Consider the following 16549-nt stretch of genomic DNA (forward strand, 5'->3'; position numbering starts at 1 on the left):
CCACTGCACTCCAGCCTGGGTGACAGAGCGAGACTCTGTCTTAAAAACAAACAGAAACAAACAAACAAAAAAAAACCTTTTGTAGAGGAAAGAAGATTCTTCTTAAGAATTTCAGTATAGTATAGCCCAGGAGATTGATTTTTGCAGATGTTAATTATGCTGTTGAAAAATAGACTTTCTTTCACACATTTTGTAATATTGTCTTTTCTAGATGTAAGAAGTAGACCTTACGTGGTCGAGTGGATATAAATCCTCCAACTTGTTACGAACAGTTTGTTTGGGAGAAATAGCCAAGGGGATTTCCCTTTAAATCAAGGACCCTAAATGGATTCTCCCTGGCTTTGAGAAACTCTTTGTTGCATGCTTTATCTTTTACTTTGATTCATGACTGACCAGTTCTTACATCAAACATTTTTTTCCCCTTTGAAGTAAGAGAAGAGATACTTAAAAAAAAGAAAATGTAGTCTAGAAAGAGATTAGGAATAGAACACTGCTGACTTGTTCTTATACCAAGAGCTGGAGGCATAAACAGTTTTAATAAAAATGAATACTTTGTATCTTTTGATGTAACTTCCCTTTAGAAATTCTGTTTTCTCCTGTCTTAAATTCTTAGGTTATTTCTGATTGCTGTTTAAATAATTGGTAGTTACTATTTGAGTCATGCTTCTTAAAAAAAAAAAATGCTACAAAAATTCACTGGCTCAGCTTTCATTTAATTAGTATCAAAGAAATGATATCTGTGGCGGTGAACATTAGTAGCTTGTTCCAGGGTTTATTGTAGGTTTGTTCAAGTCAGTACTGCCCATCTTGGCACTTAGGTTCTTGGAATACAGAGGTGGATAAGGTTTGCCCCTCAGGGCTTATGGTCTTCTGGGGATGAAGAAGGTCCAGACACAGGAACAGAATTTTACTACAGTCATGATACGTGTTATCATAGTTGTATAAATCATAAACAGATATCCCAGTTGCTGCCTTTTGTCCAGTCATAAAGAATTTCTCCTTTCACTCTCAACTGTCCTGGTTTGGAAGATAATTGTATGTGTTATGAAACAATGGGAACATTGAAAAGAGACATTTACCTCTGCCTGGCAGAGATCAGGGAAGGCTTCCTGGAGGAAGGTGCTTTCTGAGCTGAATCTTGAAGGGTAACTAGGAGTTAAGCCAATCACAGAGGGCATAAGCAGGAGCTGGTAACAACACATAGCAGGAGAGAAAGAGTCAGAGTGGGAGAGAGAGAGAAAGGGTGAGAGGGTGTGTATGTATTTGCAAAGTGTGAGAATTAGGTATATCTACAAATTATTGGAACATAAAGTTTGTAGAGTGTCACTGTGGATGGGTAAAGAGACAGGCAGAGACCAGATTGTGAGGGTTCCATATGCCAGGCCAGTGAGCACCTACTCTGTGCCAGACATTGTAGGCGTTACTTACATTGTCTCTAATCTGTCCAACAACTCTGAGAGGAAGACATCAGTATCCTTCAAAAGAGAACCTAGGTTCGGGTTGGGTTGTAGTTGCCCCAGTTTAGAATGTAAAAATTTGAATCTAACTCTAGGTCCTGTTCTTTACCAGTGGGCCAGTGGACTTTGGACGCTTCAGCTTTTGCAGTATGTGATTAAGGAGCTGTTGAAGGATTTTATTTGCTTTCTATTATTATTATTATTATTTTTTGAGACAGGGTCTCACTCTGTCACCCTGGCTGAAGTGCAGTGGTGCCATCACAGCTCACTGCAGCTTCCACTTCCTGGGCTCAGATGATTCTCCCACCTCAGCCTCCTGTGTAGCTGGGATTACAGGCATGCGCCACCATGCCCAGCTAGTTTTTTGTATTTTTTTGTAGAGACAGGGTTTCACCATGTTGCCCAGGCTGGTTTTGAACTCCTAGGCTCAAGCAGTCTGCCCACCTTGGCCTCCCAAAGTGCTGGGATTACAGGTGTGACCCACTTTACCCAGCCATATATATTTTTAAAATTCTTTAAAGAGATGAGATTTCACTGTGTTACCCAGGCTGGAGTGCAGTGGCTATACACAGGCACGATCATGGTGCACTACAGCCTGGAGCTCCTGAGCGCAAATGACCCTCCTGCCTCAGTCTCAGCTGAGACTATAGATGTGCACCAGTGTGCCTGGCCTGTTGAAGGATTTTCGAGCTGAAAGTGATGAGGGCAGGTTTGCTTTGCTGGGTTGACCTCAGGCTATAACATGTAAGTTCTACCAGAGCAGGGATTTGGTCTTGTTTACTGTGAATCTCTAGAATTGTGTCTGGCACAAGGTACGTGTTCCATGTGTTTGTTGAATGAAGGATGACAACAGAGTCAGAATGGATTTGAGGAAAGCAGGACTGGATGGAGGGATAAATATTAACAGGCTGTTGTGTTGGGTCAGGTAAGAGACTGGTTTTGGGACTTGGCGGACAGATGAGCGAGAAGGATGACACCTGCGTTTCTGAATTAGGTGATTATACAGGCTGTCAATCAAGGTAGGGAATACAGGAAGAAGAGTGGGTCTGGAGAAGAGGTGAATTAGAGTTGCCAATTAGATGAATTAAGAGTAGAGCTGAATTAGAGTAGATAATGAAGGGGTATAATCAGTACACAACTGAATATTTGAATCTGAAATTTGGGGGAGAAGTCAGAGCTAGAGGTAGAGATTAGGTAGTTATCAGAATTTAGGTAGTAGCTGAAACTGAGATGATAATGTTACCCATGGAGAATGGAAAATCTGAAAAGAGAAGCAAAGAATAGGACCATGGGAAATAGGGGTTTTATTTTAGTATCTTCTCCAAACCTTGACTTTGGTGCTGAGGTCTTATGTTCTTCCATAGAGAGTACCTTCCGCAGCAGACCTATCAGACGAGATCGGGCACATTCAGGGTGGTATGGCTGTAGACAGCAGCGTCCTATCCGACTTACTGCTTTATGTTTTGCTTGTGACAGCAGTACTTGGTTATGGTAGTTAAATGGACTGTAAGATGTTAGCTTGATTTGGAGTACCCTGAGTAGCTGCACAGGCAGGCAAAGTACAAAGATGTTGACAGCTTTTTTCTTCCTTTAGGAGAATAATGTATCTAAAACAAGTCTTAAAGCAAGAGAGCTGCAGTTGCACACTAAGAAAATACTGCAATACTGCCATGACTTGGTTATAGGTGATGCTAACATAAATGGGATGTTCTGTTTCTCATTGCACCAGTCATGCAGAATCATAGCATCGTGTGCCAAATGGCAGAACGTACTGTGGCAGTTAACACCACAAATTAACAACACAGTGGCAAAAAGCACCGTTTAAAAATATGGGTACTTGGCCGGGCGTGGTGGCTCACTTCTATAATCCCAGCACTTTAGGAGGCTGAGGTGGGTAGATCACCTGAGGTCAGGAGTTCGAGACTAGCTCTAGTCTCTACTGAAATACAAAAATTAGTATATATATGTACGTACTAATCAAACTTCCTTGGGAAAGAAAATGTGAATGCATTTCTGTCTCATACATTTCTTGTGCAGCGCTATATATTCTGTGGTTTAGCAGTATTAACAGCATCAAGCTAAACAGTAACCAGTGTTGCTAAGGTCTTGCATACTATACCATGTATGCTGAGAAGATATGCATCCTTAGAATTGAGAATTAGAACATTTCAGTTAATTGCAATAACTTTTCAGTAACTGGATATATGTGTAATTTGATTTCTGAAGTAATTTTAACTGTGGAGAAACTAAGTTGTCACCAGTGGTACCTCATAGCATAACTTTAGCCCATGATATATGGGTGGATGGATGGATATAAATGGAAATTGCACACTGAAATTAGGACGTTTATATTTCTTCAGGTATTAGAAAACTACTCGGATGCTCCAATGACACCAAAACAGATTCTGCAGGTCATAGAGGCAGAAGGACTAAAGGAAATGAGGTTTGTATTGTTCTTGTTGCTTAACATGAGGGTTTCATAGGATATGTGTCTTTCTTTAGTTGTGTAGTGATAAGAGTAAGTACATCTGTGTATGTATTTGTGCTTCTGTGTCTGGTAGTGAGATGGAACTATCCATTTCCCAAATTGTGTGTCGTCTGAGTGGAGGGTGGCAGTGGGTGAACATCCATTTGTTTTCATTTAGAGGTGCAGTGGCTTTCCGCATCTCCTTGCTCTTCCTTAAATCTTGGCATAGAGCTTGTTTTTTGTGTAAGGAGTCAGGGCACATTTTCTCTTGTGCTGTTTCAGAAGTTTCAGACCTGATAGCCTCTATTGTGCCTTACGCTACCCTTTTCTCTATGCCATATCACTGAATTTCTTTCTTTTGGAATAAAAGAACGGTGGTCTCATCAACATAAACCACTGACTTTTTTCCCCCTACTAATTCCAGTCAAATGTGATATGAATTTACTGAATTTTGAGGTGAACCTTTATTTTCTAAATTTATGGTGTAGTTTTCCTAGAGAAGTAACAAGTTAGAAACATAGAATTGCTGGCCTGAAAGCCAGTGACTATCTTTAATCTTCTTTTTCCTCATCCTAACTTCAAACTTAAAAAAAAAAAAAAAAAAAATGCTGGGTGTAGTGGCGCACGCCTGTAATCCCAGCACTTTGGGAGGCCAAGGCAGACAAATCACTTAGGACAGGAGTTCGAGACCAGCCTGGCCAACATGGCAAAACTCCGTCTCTACTAACAATACAAAGATTAGCTGGCATGGAGATGCATGCCTGTAGCCTGTAGTTCCAGCTTGGGAGGCTGAGGCCGGAGAATCGCTTGAACTCAGGAGACGGAGGTTGCAGTGAGCCGAGATTGCACCACTGCACTCCAGCCTGGGCAACAGAATAAGACTCCATCTCAAAAAACAAAACAAAACAAAAAAAGTACTTAAATGAGGAAAGAGGAGAGTACTACACAGTCCTTGCCTGGGACTCAGAGCAAACTTCATGTTTTTGCTAGTCAAACTTAGCTGCTTTAATTGACCTTTTAGGGTCAAAAGGCCTTCACTTTCCAGTTGTCAGTTCAAACATTCTCAAGTTGATGTTTTGTGGGGGAGGGAAGATTAAGATTGTCTACATCACATTTATTTGACTTGTACTTATCCACTGTATAGTGTTATAATTGTGCTTTATTTTTGTTTTTATGGGCTATTTCCCATCATGCTGCTGTCTGCACTGCTGTTGGACCACTTTGCCTATAGAAGGTAAATGAGTCCCTTTGGGACATATGGAATTGAGAACCTTAACTTGTTTCTGCTTCTTGTTCTTACAGGAATTATGAAGCAGTCATGATGGCTCATGATGAGTGAGCAGCTCTGTAATTTGTAGACAGAGGTATAATATGTAGGAGTCACAGAAGAGCTGTGCCAGCATGCTGTTCCCCTTGTAGCAGAGATGCTAGCACACCCACTTGATACTCCAGATTTTGCACAAGGTTTCTTTTAGAGATTGGTTCTTGGTGAAAAATTTTTTAGCATCCAGTGTGTTCCAAGGCAAAATAAGTAATAGTTTTTTAATGGTTTTTTTAGACTCAGAATTTATTTTTAACACTGCATAAATTAGGGCCTCTAGTTCTGAAAAATGTGAAGAGGCTTACTTAAGCTATTTATGTGTTTTTTAACATGCTGGGGAGAGGGAAGAGAGGGTGCACAGGTGACTGCTAGCACTAATATGCTAGTGCCAAACTCAGTTAATATTAGTAATGGGCATTTGTTGATATTTTTGGTAGCTTTTCTATTTAAAGATTCAGTAAGTAGCATCCTTCGCACTGAATTGTCACGTTTTGCAACCTGCTGTTGTGGCAGGGACCATGAAACAACTTAGTATGCCATTGTTTCAGTTTAATGTTTAAGCATTACTGGGAACTAAATCCACTTGACTTACTTTTTGCATTTAGGTTTAAATAATTGTTCCTGGGTAGATACAGAATAAAACTCAATCTCCCCACTTCCAGCAGAGAAAAAAACAAATGAAATACTGTTCTTTTTGTGTACTTACTAGAAAATGTTTAACTGGAAAAAAGTTCTGCTTGTTTTATTGGCACAGCACCATTGATTCTGTGATTCTTTGTCATAATATTCTATGGCAGTTTCTGAGTATGATATGTAGATTGAAATATAGAGGCTAGGAAACTTTTAATAGTAAAATTTTACTAAAACTTAATTTATTAACTTATTAAAATATAACTTGAAAAAATTGTGAGGTTTTTCTTGGAAATTTGATTTATATTGTCAAAAAGCACTGAAGAAGTGTTAGTTATGGATTTCGGGTATCACATAATGTTTATTCCAGAGTTCTCTGAGTGTGATTTATGTGAATTTCATTTGGTTATTCTTTTACTATTTTCACAGTGAAATTGTCATGAGATTTTTTTCTTCTGTATTTCTTGCTTAGCTTCTTCTCATTTAAGAATGAGTTGGAGGGATTAGGTCTTTAAGTAGGCAGATGGATTGTATGACCCTTATCCATTCTTTTGTGGTTTTACAGTGGGACGTCCCCTCTCGCATGCCTCAATGCTATGCTACATTCCAATTCAAGAGGAGGAGAGGGGTTGTTTTATAAACTGCCTGGCCGAATCAGCCTTTTCACACTCAAGGTAAGTGATATGAACTCTGTTTTGGCGCAGTGATTCTTGGACTTTTAATGTGCATAAGAATCACCTGGTAGGTCTGGAATAGGGGCCATGAATTTGCATTTCTCACATGCAGTCAGGTGACATTGATGTTGTTCTTTTTTTTAGACGTAGTCTCGCTGTGTCACCCAGGCTGGAGTGCAATGGGGCGAGATCTCGGCTCACTGCAACCTCTGCCTCCCGTGTTCAAGTGATTCTCCCAGCTCAACCTCCCAAGTAGCTGGGACTACAGGCACGTGCCACCATGCCCCGCTAATTTTTTAATTTTTTTAATAGAGACGGGGTTTCACCATGTTGGCCAGGCTGGTCTCGAAATCCTGACCTGAGGTGATCCACCTGCCTCGGCCTCCCAAAGTGCTGGGATTACAGGCATGAGCCACCGCACCTGGCCAGATGCTGTTGCTTCTAAATGGCACTTTGAGGTGTTCTAATATGAATTAGATATTAGAAATTATTTAGTCATAGCAGCTCTTGTCTGTGTGTTCATCTTTTCTTGTCTATATCTTTGTAGATTGTACAAAACTGAAGCATAACTATGGGGATAATTGCCGATGTGCCTTTTTTTTTTTTTTTTTTTTTTTGAGATGGAGTCTCACTCTGTTGCCCAGGCTGGAGTGCAGTGGTGCGATCTCAGCTCATTGCAACCTCCACCTCCCAGGTTCAAGCAATTCTTCTGCCTCAGCCTCCTGAGTAGCTAGGAGTGCACTACCATGCCCAGGTAATTTTTGTATTTTTAGTAGAGACGGGGTTTCACCATGTTGGCCAGGCTTGTCTTGAACTCCTGACCTCGTGATCCGTCCGCCTTAGCCTCCCAAAGTGCTGGGATTACAGGCATGAACCACCGCACCTGGCCACAGATGTGCCTTAATTAGGATATTGTTGTAGTAATGATGTGAAGGATAAATTACTGGGCAGCTAATGTAAGACCTACTCTATGGAAAATAACTGAAATGTGAACATATTTGTGGAAATTAAGTGACAGTAATTATAAAGGAAGAGTACTTAAATCAGGTGGAGTTCATAATAAAGCTTAAATAGGGCCGAAATGAACAGGCTAATTATTTTTCCACCATTTGTGATATATATGGTAATCATTTAGACCGGGGGTCTAAAAAGTTTTTCTGTAAAGGACCAGAAAATCAATGTTTTTTTGTTTTGTGGATCATACTGTCTTTGTCTTAACCACTCAGGTCTGCCATTGTAGTAGGAAAGCAGCCATACCCCAATGAATGGGCATGGCTGTGTTCCAATAAAAAAAAAATTATTTTATTTACAAATGTTTGTTTTACTTACGAAAACAGGCTGCAGGCCAGATTTGATTTGGGGCTGTACTTTGTCGACCCCTGATTTAGACATAAGATGACTTGTCGACATTGGAGAAACTGAAAATTTGATGCTGACCCTTTCGTTCTTCCATAGTGTGTTATAAATTGTAGCAGTCAATACAAACTTTCCTTTTTGTTTTCTTGATGGACTGTATTCAAAATAAATACCTGAACAAATACCAACTATATAACATGAAGCCATAAAACTTGGTCTTTATATATAAATAAAGTTTATCTTGGGGTCAGATGTCTGTGCTGTTTTCTATATTGTTTTTATATCCAATAGTTTGGTCTTTTTCCTTTCAGTTTTGTATGCTTTTCTTGTAATCGAGCCTTGGAAGAGACAGAGCCACTGAGCTCAAAACCTAGCTTTGTGGTCAGGTGTGGTGGCTCATGCCTGTAATCCCAGCACTTTAGGAGGCTAAGGCAGGAGGATTGCTTAAACTCAGGAGTACGTGACCTTGTCTCTATTAAAAAAAAAAAAAAGCCTTGCATGGTGGTGTGTGTGCTTATAGTCTTAGCTACTCAGGAGGCTGAGGCAGGAGGGTAGCTTGGAGATGGAGGCTGCAGTGAGCTGTGATCACACCACTGCTCTCCAGCCTGGGTCACATAGCAAGACCCTGTCTCAAAACAAAAACCTAGCTTTGTAACCTGGGAGGGATTTAACCCCTCTTTTTGGTGGAATGTGCATCCCTGGCATTGAGTCAGTCCTTAATAAATGATAGCCTTTATGATGATCTGAGGTTTATCATCCGTAATTGCCTGTTAATGGCATTTTTCTATTAATATTATATATTTTTTGAGATAGGGTCTTGTTCTGTCACCTGGACTGGAGTGCAGTAGCACAGTCACAGCTCACTGCAGCCTTGACCTCCTAGGCTCAAAAGATCCTCCCACCTCAGCCTTCTGAGTAGCTAGGACTTCAGGCGCATACCACTATGCCTGGCTAATGTTTTGTATTTTTTGTGGAGAAGGAGTTTTGCCATGTTGCCCAGGCTGGTCTCGAACTCCTGGGGTCAAGCGATCCACTGGCTTTGGCCTCCCAAAGTGCCAGGATTACAGACGTGAGCCACTGCACCTGGCCTATTATTTTTTAATTTAATATTAATTTATATTTTTAGAAACAGGGTCTCACTCTGTTGTCCACAGCTGGAGTGCAGTGGTATAACCATAGCTCACTGTAGCCTTGAACTCCTGGGCTCAAGTAGTAGCCCCACGTTAGCCTCCCGAGTAGCATACACCACCACCCCAGCTAATTTTTAAATTTTTTCCTAGAGATGAAGTCTTGCTATGTTGGTTAAACTGGTCTCAAACTCCTGGCCTCAAGTGATCTTCCCACCACAGCTTCACAAAGCACTGGGATTACAGGTGTGAGCAACCATACCTGGCCCTTTATTATCATATATATAGCATATTGTTACATATGCTATAATTATATATAGTTATAATTATTTAATACATATTATATGTTTATTACAAATATGCCTGTTAATGATATATTCTGTTTTTAAAAGGAAAGATAATTACTTTTTTCTATGAGTACCTTAAGGGCAGGAACTGAGTTTTATTTGTGTTTGTAATTTGGCTCTGGGCAGAATTCTTGACATAGTACATGCTTTGTGCGAACTGAATTATATTTCTTCATCTTAATTTTACAGGTGTGAGCCACTGCACCAGGCCCCTTCATCTTAATTTTAATATATCTTTGAATAAACACCATTGTATGAACCTGCCGTAAGCTTGGGAGTGGTCTGTTAGTCTACAGCTTGTGTCTGAGACGTGCTAATTGAATATTTGCTCAGTACCTCATCTTAACTGCCTTTGGCTTTATGTTGCTTATCCTTCATAGTATCTTGTTCATTGGCCTTTTACATCCATAGGCCTCACTTCTCTGATATTCGTTGTGCTCTTTTAATGGAGTAATGGTTTGCTTGGTTGGTTCCTCTAATTAGACTATAAACTCCTTGAGAGCAGAGTCTGTATTTTATTAATTACTCACAGTACTAGGTACATAGTTGCCTTCAATAAATATATATTTAATGAATGAATTTAGTGAATAATGGCTACATTTTTGTACTTCGTTATTCTTTTTTTTTTTTTTTTTCTGAGACAGAATCTTGCTCTAACCCACGCTGGAGTGCAGTGGTGTGATCTTGGCTCACTGCAACCTCCACCTCCCAGGCTGAAGTGATTCTCCTGCCTCAGCCTCCCGAGTAGCTAGGACTACAGGCGTGCACCACCATGCCTGGCTAATTTTTGTATTTTTGGTAGAGATGGGGTTTTACTATGTTGGCCAGGCTGGTCTTGAACTCTTGACCTCGTGATCTGTCTGCCTCGGCCTCCCAAAGTGCTGGGATTACAGGCGTGAGCCACCGCACCCAGCCTTCATTATTCTTTTGACATTTGATGATAAATACTGTTTATGGTTTTCTTTTTTTCTTTTTTTTTTTGGTAGAGACAGTCTCGCTTTGTTGCCCAGGCTGGTCTTGAACTTTTGGACTCAAGTGATCCACCCACCTCAGCCTCCCAAAGTGTTGGGATTACATGCATGAGCCACCTCATCTGTCCTTCTTCATAATTTTGTTGGGCTGGGCACGGTGGCTCACACCTGTAATCCCAGCACTTTGAGAGGCTGAGGTGGGTGGATCACTTGAGGTCAGGAGTTCAAGACCAGCCTGGCCAACATGGTGAAACCCCATCTCTACTAAAAATACAAAAATTAGCCAGGCGTGGGTGTGCACGCCTGTAATCCTAGCTACTCAGGAGGCTGAGGCAGGAGAATCGCTTTAACCCGGGAGATGGAGGTTGCAGTGAGCCGAGATTGTGCGATTGCACTCCAGCCTGGGCAACAAGAGTAAAGCTCCATCTCAAAAACAGTTTTGATGAAACTGTCCCTGGATTTGCATCTGGCATCTAGCTCATATCTCAGAGCCAGAATGAAGGGTGCTTACCTCTGGGTTTGGTAAATTTTAGCTTGGTTAATTATGTGTGTGCCTTAATTTTTTTGACCTATTATAGAAGCAATATACGTAAATGCAACAGAGAAAATGAAAGTAATCCATAAAATTCTACCTGTGGCCAGCTGTGATGGCTCATGCCTGTAATCCCAGCACTTTGGGAGGTTGAGGCGGGTGGATCACTTGAGGTCAGGAGTTCGAGACCAGCTTGGCCAACATGGTGAAACCCTGTCTCTATTGAAAATGCGAAAATTAGCTGGGCGTGGTGGTGGGTGCCTGTAATTCCAGCTACTTGGGGAGGCTGAGGCTGGAGAATTGCTTGAACCTGGGAGGTGGAGGTTGCAGTGAGCCAAGATCGCACCACTGCACTCTAGCCTGGGTGACAGAGACTCTTAAGAAAAAGAAAAAAAAATTCAGATACCTGTAACCTAAATAATTAATATTTGAAAAAATTTCATCATTGCTTCTTTCAGTTAATATATTTTGAACCACTTGCCATGGTGTTATATATAGACATGTCTTATATATGTGTATATATATGTGTGTATTTATTTATTTTTTTGAGACAGAATCTCACTTTGTCATCCAGGCTGGAGTTCAGTGGTACAATCATGGCTCACTGCACTCTTGACTTCCTGGGCTCAAGCAATCCTTCCAGCTTCCTTAGTAGCTGGGACTACAGGTGCATGCCATCACACCCAGCTAATTTTTGCAGTTTTTGTTGAGGTGGGAGTTCACTAGTCTTGAATTCCTGAGCTCAAGCAATCCTCCCATCTTGGCTTCCCAAAGTGCTGGGATTATAGGCACGAGCCACTGTGCTCACCCAGTTTTTTATTTTTAGATACAGGGTCTCGCTCTGTGGCCTAAAGCTAGATGGTGCAGTGGCACCATCATAGCTCACTACAACCTTGAGCTCCTGGGCTCAAGGAATCTTCCGGTCAGCCTCCCCAGTAGCTGGGACCACAGGCATGCACCACTGCACCTAATTAAAAAAAATTTTTTTTATAGAGATGGAGGGGGTCTCATTTTGTACCTCAGGCTAGTCTCAAACTCCTGGCCTCAAGCAATCCTCTGCTTCAGCCTCCCGAAGTGCTGGGATTACAGGTGTGAGCCACGGTGCCTGGCCCCTTATTCTTTTTGAAGGCTGTTTTAAGAATTCCAGATTTCCGGCCATGAGTGTGTGATTACTAACTAGTCCCTTGTTACATGCCTCATCAACACCACACTTCTCCCAGAAGTTGTGCAGGCATTTAGTTTATTGTTACTCAGGAATGGATGAGAAAGGATATCAAAGATCTGAACCAGCTGATTACCATCTTGATCACTTGAGAACTCAGGTCTGTCCAATAAACACCCTAATCCAAGGTGTTGTTAAATACATTTTTTTTACGTTTATTTATTTTGAAAAATTTCAAACCTATAGAAAAATTGAAGCAGTACCATAGTGTCTTAGTCCATTTTCTATTACTTATAACAGAATATCCAAAAGTGAGTAATTTATAAAGAAAAGTAATTTATTTCTTACAGTTATGGAGGCCAAGGTTGAGGAGACATATCTGGTCAGTGTTTTGCCATGTTGGTCAGGCTGGACTCGAACTCCTGACCTCAAGGCCTGCCTTGGCCTCCCAAAGTGCTGGGATTACGGGCATGAGCCACCGTGCCCAGCCACCTCTGAGCACTGTAGATAGTATGTCTTAAGAACAAAGACATGGCCTGGCGCAGTGGCTCATGCCTGTAATCCCAGCACTTTGGGAGGCTGAGTCGGGCGGATCACCTTAGGTCAGGAGTTCGAGGCAAAACCCCGTCACTACTAAAAATACAAAAAATTAGTCGGGCGTGGTGGTGTGCACCTGTAATCCCAGCTACTCAGGAGGCTGAGGCTGGAGAATCACTTGAACCTAGGAGGCAGAGGCTGCAGTGAGCCGAGATGGCACCACTGCACTCTAGCCTGGGTGACAGAGCAAGACTTGGTCTCAAAAAAAAAAAAAAAAAAGTGAAAAAAGAACAAAGACATTTTGCTACATAACCACAATGCCATTATCACACTCAAGAAACTTAACATTGATATGATTGTATATAATACATAGTCCATATTCAAATTTTTCTCTCTTTTCAAAATTATTCTTTGTGGCCTAAAATCCTGTATCCAATCATGATATTTTTCAACAATCCAGACTAGTTGTCGTATAGAATTAAGTAGTTTTTTTTTTTTTTTTTTTTTTTGGAGACAGGGCCTGGCTCCGTCGCGCAGGCTGGAGTGCAGTGGCATGATCACGGCTTACTGCAACCTCTGTCTCCTGTGCTCAAGCAATCTTGTGCCTTAGCTTCCTAAGTAGCTGGAATTGGTGGTGCATGACACCACGCCTAGCTAATTTTTGTATTTTTAGTAGAGACGGGGTTTTGTCATGTTGCCCAGGCTGGTCTTGAACTCCTGGACTCAAAGCAATCCTCCCACCTCAGCCTCCCAAAGTGCTGGGATTATAGGTGTGAGCCACCAGGCTTGGCAATTAAGTACATTTTTTAAGGACTAATAAAAATGTAGAAATGTTGGTTATTTCCAGAATCCTTTATAGTTTACTGCCAGTAGTAATGTAGTAATGCCAGACAGTAGTCATGTCTACTGTTCCAGGTTGTCCAAAGGATTCAGCAGCAAAGGATGAAAGTGGTGGGAAGTTTTGAATAGTGGTCGACCAAGGGCTAGTTTGGTGAGTGTCTTGCCTATGATAATGGACAGGAAGACACCAGTTATTTTATTTTATTTTATTTTTATTTTTATTTTTATTTTATATTTTCTGTTGTGTTGTGTTGTGTTATGTTATCTTTGAGGCAGAGTCTCACTGTATCACCCAGGCTGGAGTGCAGTGGCACAATCTCGGCTCACTGTAACCTCTGCCTCCCGGGATGAAGTGATCCTCCTGCCTCAGCCTCTTGAGTAGCTGGGATTATAGGCGTGAGCCACCACACCCGACTAATTTTTTGTATTTTTAGTAGAGACGGGGTTTTACCATGTTGGCCAGGCTGGTCTTGAACTCTTACCTCAGGTGATCCACCCACCTCAGCCCCCCAAAGTGTTGGGATTACAGGCGTGAGCCACCACACCCAGCTGACACCAGTTATTTAACTCATATTTCTCCCTTTTCCTTTTAAACGTAGTAGTGACACCTTTGAAATCTTTTGGCATTTTCTTTGCCTTTTCTCCCTTGTGTTAAGGATAAGCTTATGTGCAGAATGGCTTGTTAGTTTTTTCTCCTCCATACTTGGAAATCTCATCTGGTGGGACATTAGGGTCAGAATTTTGTATATTATGTATTATATATCTATTGTATATATAATGTATTTTATATAATATATAATATATAATATATATATAATGATAGATATATAATATGTATAATATATAATTATATGTTATATATTTTATATATATAAAATAAAAATAAAAAATTGCAATTATTTTCAAATAGTAAAACCACATAGATAAAATATAATTCTGACCAGGCACGTGGCTCACGCCTGTAATCCCAGCACTTTGGGAGGCTAAGGTGGGTGGATCACCTGAGGTCAGGTGATATAATATACATAGATATATATTATATATTATATAGATATCTATATAATATATATTAATAGATATATTAATATAGTAATAGATATATATATTATATAGATATATAATATATAGCTATCTATATAATATAGATATATTAATATATAATATATAGATATCTATATAATATATTATAGATATATTAATATATAATATATAATATATAATATATATAATATATAATATATAATATATTAATATATAATATATATTACATATCAATATATAATATATTGATATATAATATATATTATATATCGATATATAATATATTAATATATTATAATATATATCGATATATAATATATTAATATATTATAATATTATATATCGATATATAATATATTAATATAATATATATCGATATATAATATGTTAATATATATATATCGATATATAATATGTTAATATATTAATATATTATATATCGATATATAATATATAATAGATTAATATATTATATATCGATAGATATATTAATATGATATATAATATATAGATATCTATAATATATATTATATATAATATATCTGTGTATATTGTATCACCTGACCTCAGGTGATTCACCCACCTTAGCCTCCCAAAATGCTGGGATTACAGGCGTGAGCCACGTGCCTGGCCAGAATTATATTTTATCTATGTGGTTTTACTATTTGAAAATAATTGCAATTTTTTATTTTTATTTTTTGGTTCTGGAAACATTTGTGTGGACTTATCTATGATTGTCAAAGGTTTACTGATTTGCTGGAGATTTTTTGGGCATGACAAAGGGTTTCTTCTTTGATAAAAGTTTTTCTGGGTAATGTGATGGTAGAGGTTGAGTATCCTTTATCTGAAATGCTCGACATGAAGTGTTTTGGATTTGAGAATTTTTAGCATCTTGGAATATTTACCACATACATAGTAAGGTATCTGAAGGATGGGGCCCAAGTCTAAACACAGAATTCGTTTGTGTTTCATATTTACCTTATATGCATGAAACAAAGTTGTTTGTTTTGTTTTGTTTTTTTTGAGACGGAGTCTCACTCTGTCGTCCAGGCTGGAGTGCAATGGCATGGTCTTGGCTCACTGCAGCCTCCGCCTCCCAAGTCCAAGCGATTCTCTTACCTCACCCTCCCGAGTAGCTGGGATTACAGACATGAGGCACCATGCCCGGCAAATTTTTGTATTTTTAGTAGAGATGGGGTTTCACCATGTTGGCCAGGCTGGTCTCAAACCCCTGACCTGAAGTGATCTGCCTGCCTCAGCCTCCCAAAGTCCTGGGATTACAGGTGTGAACCACCGCACCTGGCCCCAAAATAAAGTTTTGACTGTGTGTGTGTGTGTGTGTGTGTGTGTGTGTGTTTTGGAGACAGAGTCTCACTCTGTCTCCCAGGCTGGAGTGCAGTGGCATGATCACAGCTCACTGCAACCTTAGCTTCCTGGGCTCAAACGATCCTCCCACTTTAGCCTCCCAAGTAGTTGGGACTACAGGCACATGCCACTGTGGCTGAGTAATTTTTGTGTGTGTGTGTGTGTGTGTGTGTGTGTGTGTGTGTGTGTGTTTTAATAGAGATGGGGTTTTGCCATGTTGCCCAGCCTGGTCTTGACCTCCTGGGCTCAAGCCATCTGCCCACCTTGACCTCCCAAAGTGCTAGGATTATAGGTGTGAACCACCATGCCCAGCCTTTGACTGTGTTTTGATGGCAACCCATCACGTGAGGTCAGGTGTAGAAATTTCCATTTTTGGCGTCAGGTTGGCACTCCAAAGGTTTCAGATTTTGGAGCTTCTTGGAGTTTTGGATTAGGGATGCTCAGCCTGTACATTTGACAATTTATATACAGATCTTGCATCAGTACTTGGAGCTAGTCCTCACTGGTGGGACAGGTGAAAATTATCTCTACTTTGAGTTCTTAATTTGAATTCTTTTTTCTTAAGCTTTTCCTAAAGTCATCTGTCAGTGTTAATTATTGCCCGGTTAGAGGTAGGATTTGTATTGTTTTTTACACTTGGGATTTCCTCTTGTCATAAGATCACTGTGAACTCCCTTGTAGTGTTGTACATTCTTAGGACTTTCATGCTGAAATACTATGCT

At 40.1% G+C, this 16549-nt stretch overlaps 1 protein-coding gene across 11 annotated transcripts in view; it reads left to right on the forward strand.

Annotated features, from left to right (window-relative positions):
- Positions 1-16549, forward strand: part of ASXL1 (ASXL transcriptional regulator 1) — an 81048-nt gene that overhangs the window by 4307 nt on the left and 60192 nt on the right. For 8 of the 11 annotated variants that reach the window (XM_054467020.2, XM_054467031.2, XM_054467029.2 and 5 more), the window contains exons 2-3: positions 3818-3900; positions 6441-6549. In XM_054467020.2, coding sequence (XP_054322995.1) covers positions 3818-3900; positions 6441-6549 — 192 coding nt within the window. Of the gene's footprint in view, positions 1-3817; positions 3901-3939; positions 5159-6440; positions 6550-9185; positions 9279-9568; positions 9959-16549 lie in introns of those variants that run through there. The other 3 variants (XM_054467035.2, XM_054467032.2, XM_054467034.2) reach the window with 3 other exon arrangements.

The sequence above is a fragment of the Pongo pygmaeus genome, chromosome 21 (genome assembly GCF_028885625.2).
Source record: "Pongo pygmaeus isolate AG05252 chromosome 21, NHGRI_mPonPyg2-v2.0_pri, whole genome shotgun sequence".
Taxonomy (NCBI): Eukaryota; Metazoa; Chordata; class Mammalia; order Primates; family Hominidae; genus Pongo; species Pongo pygmaeus.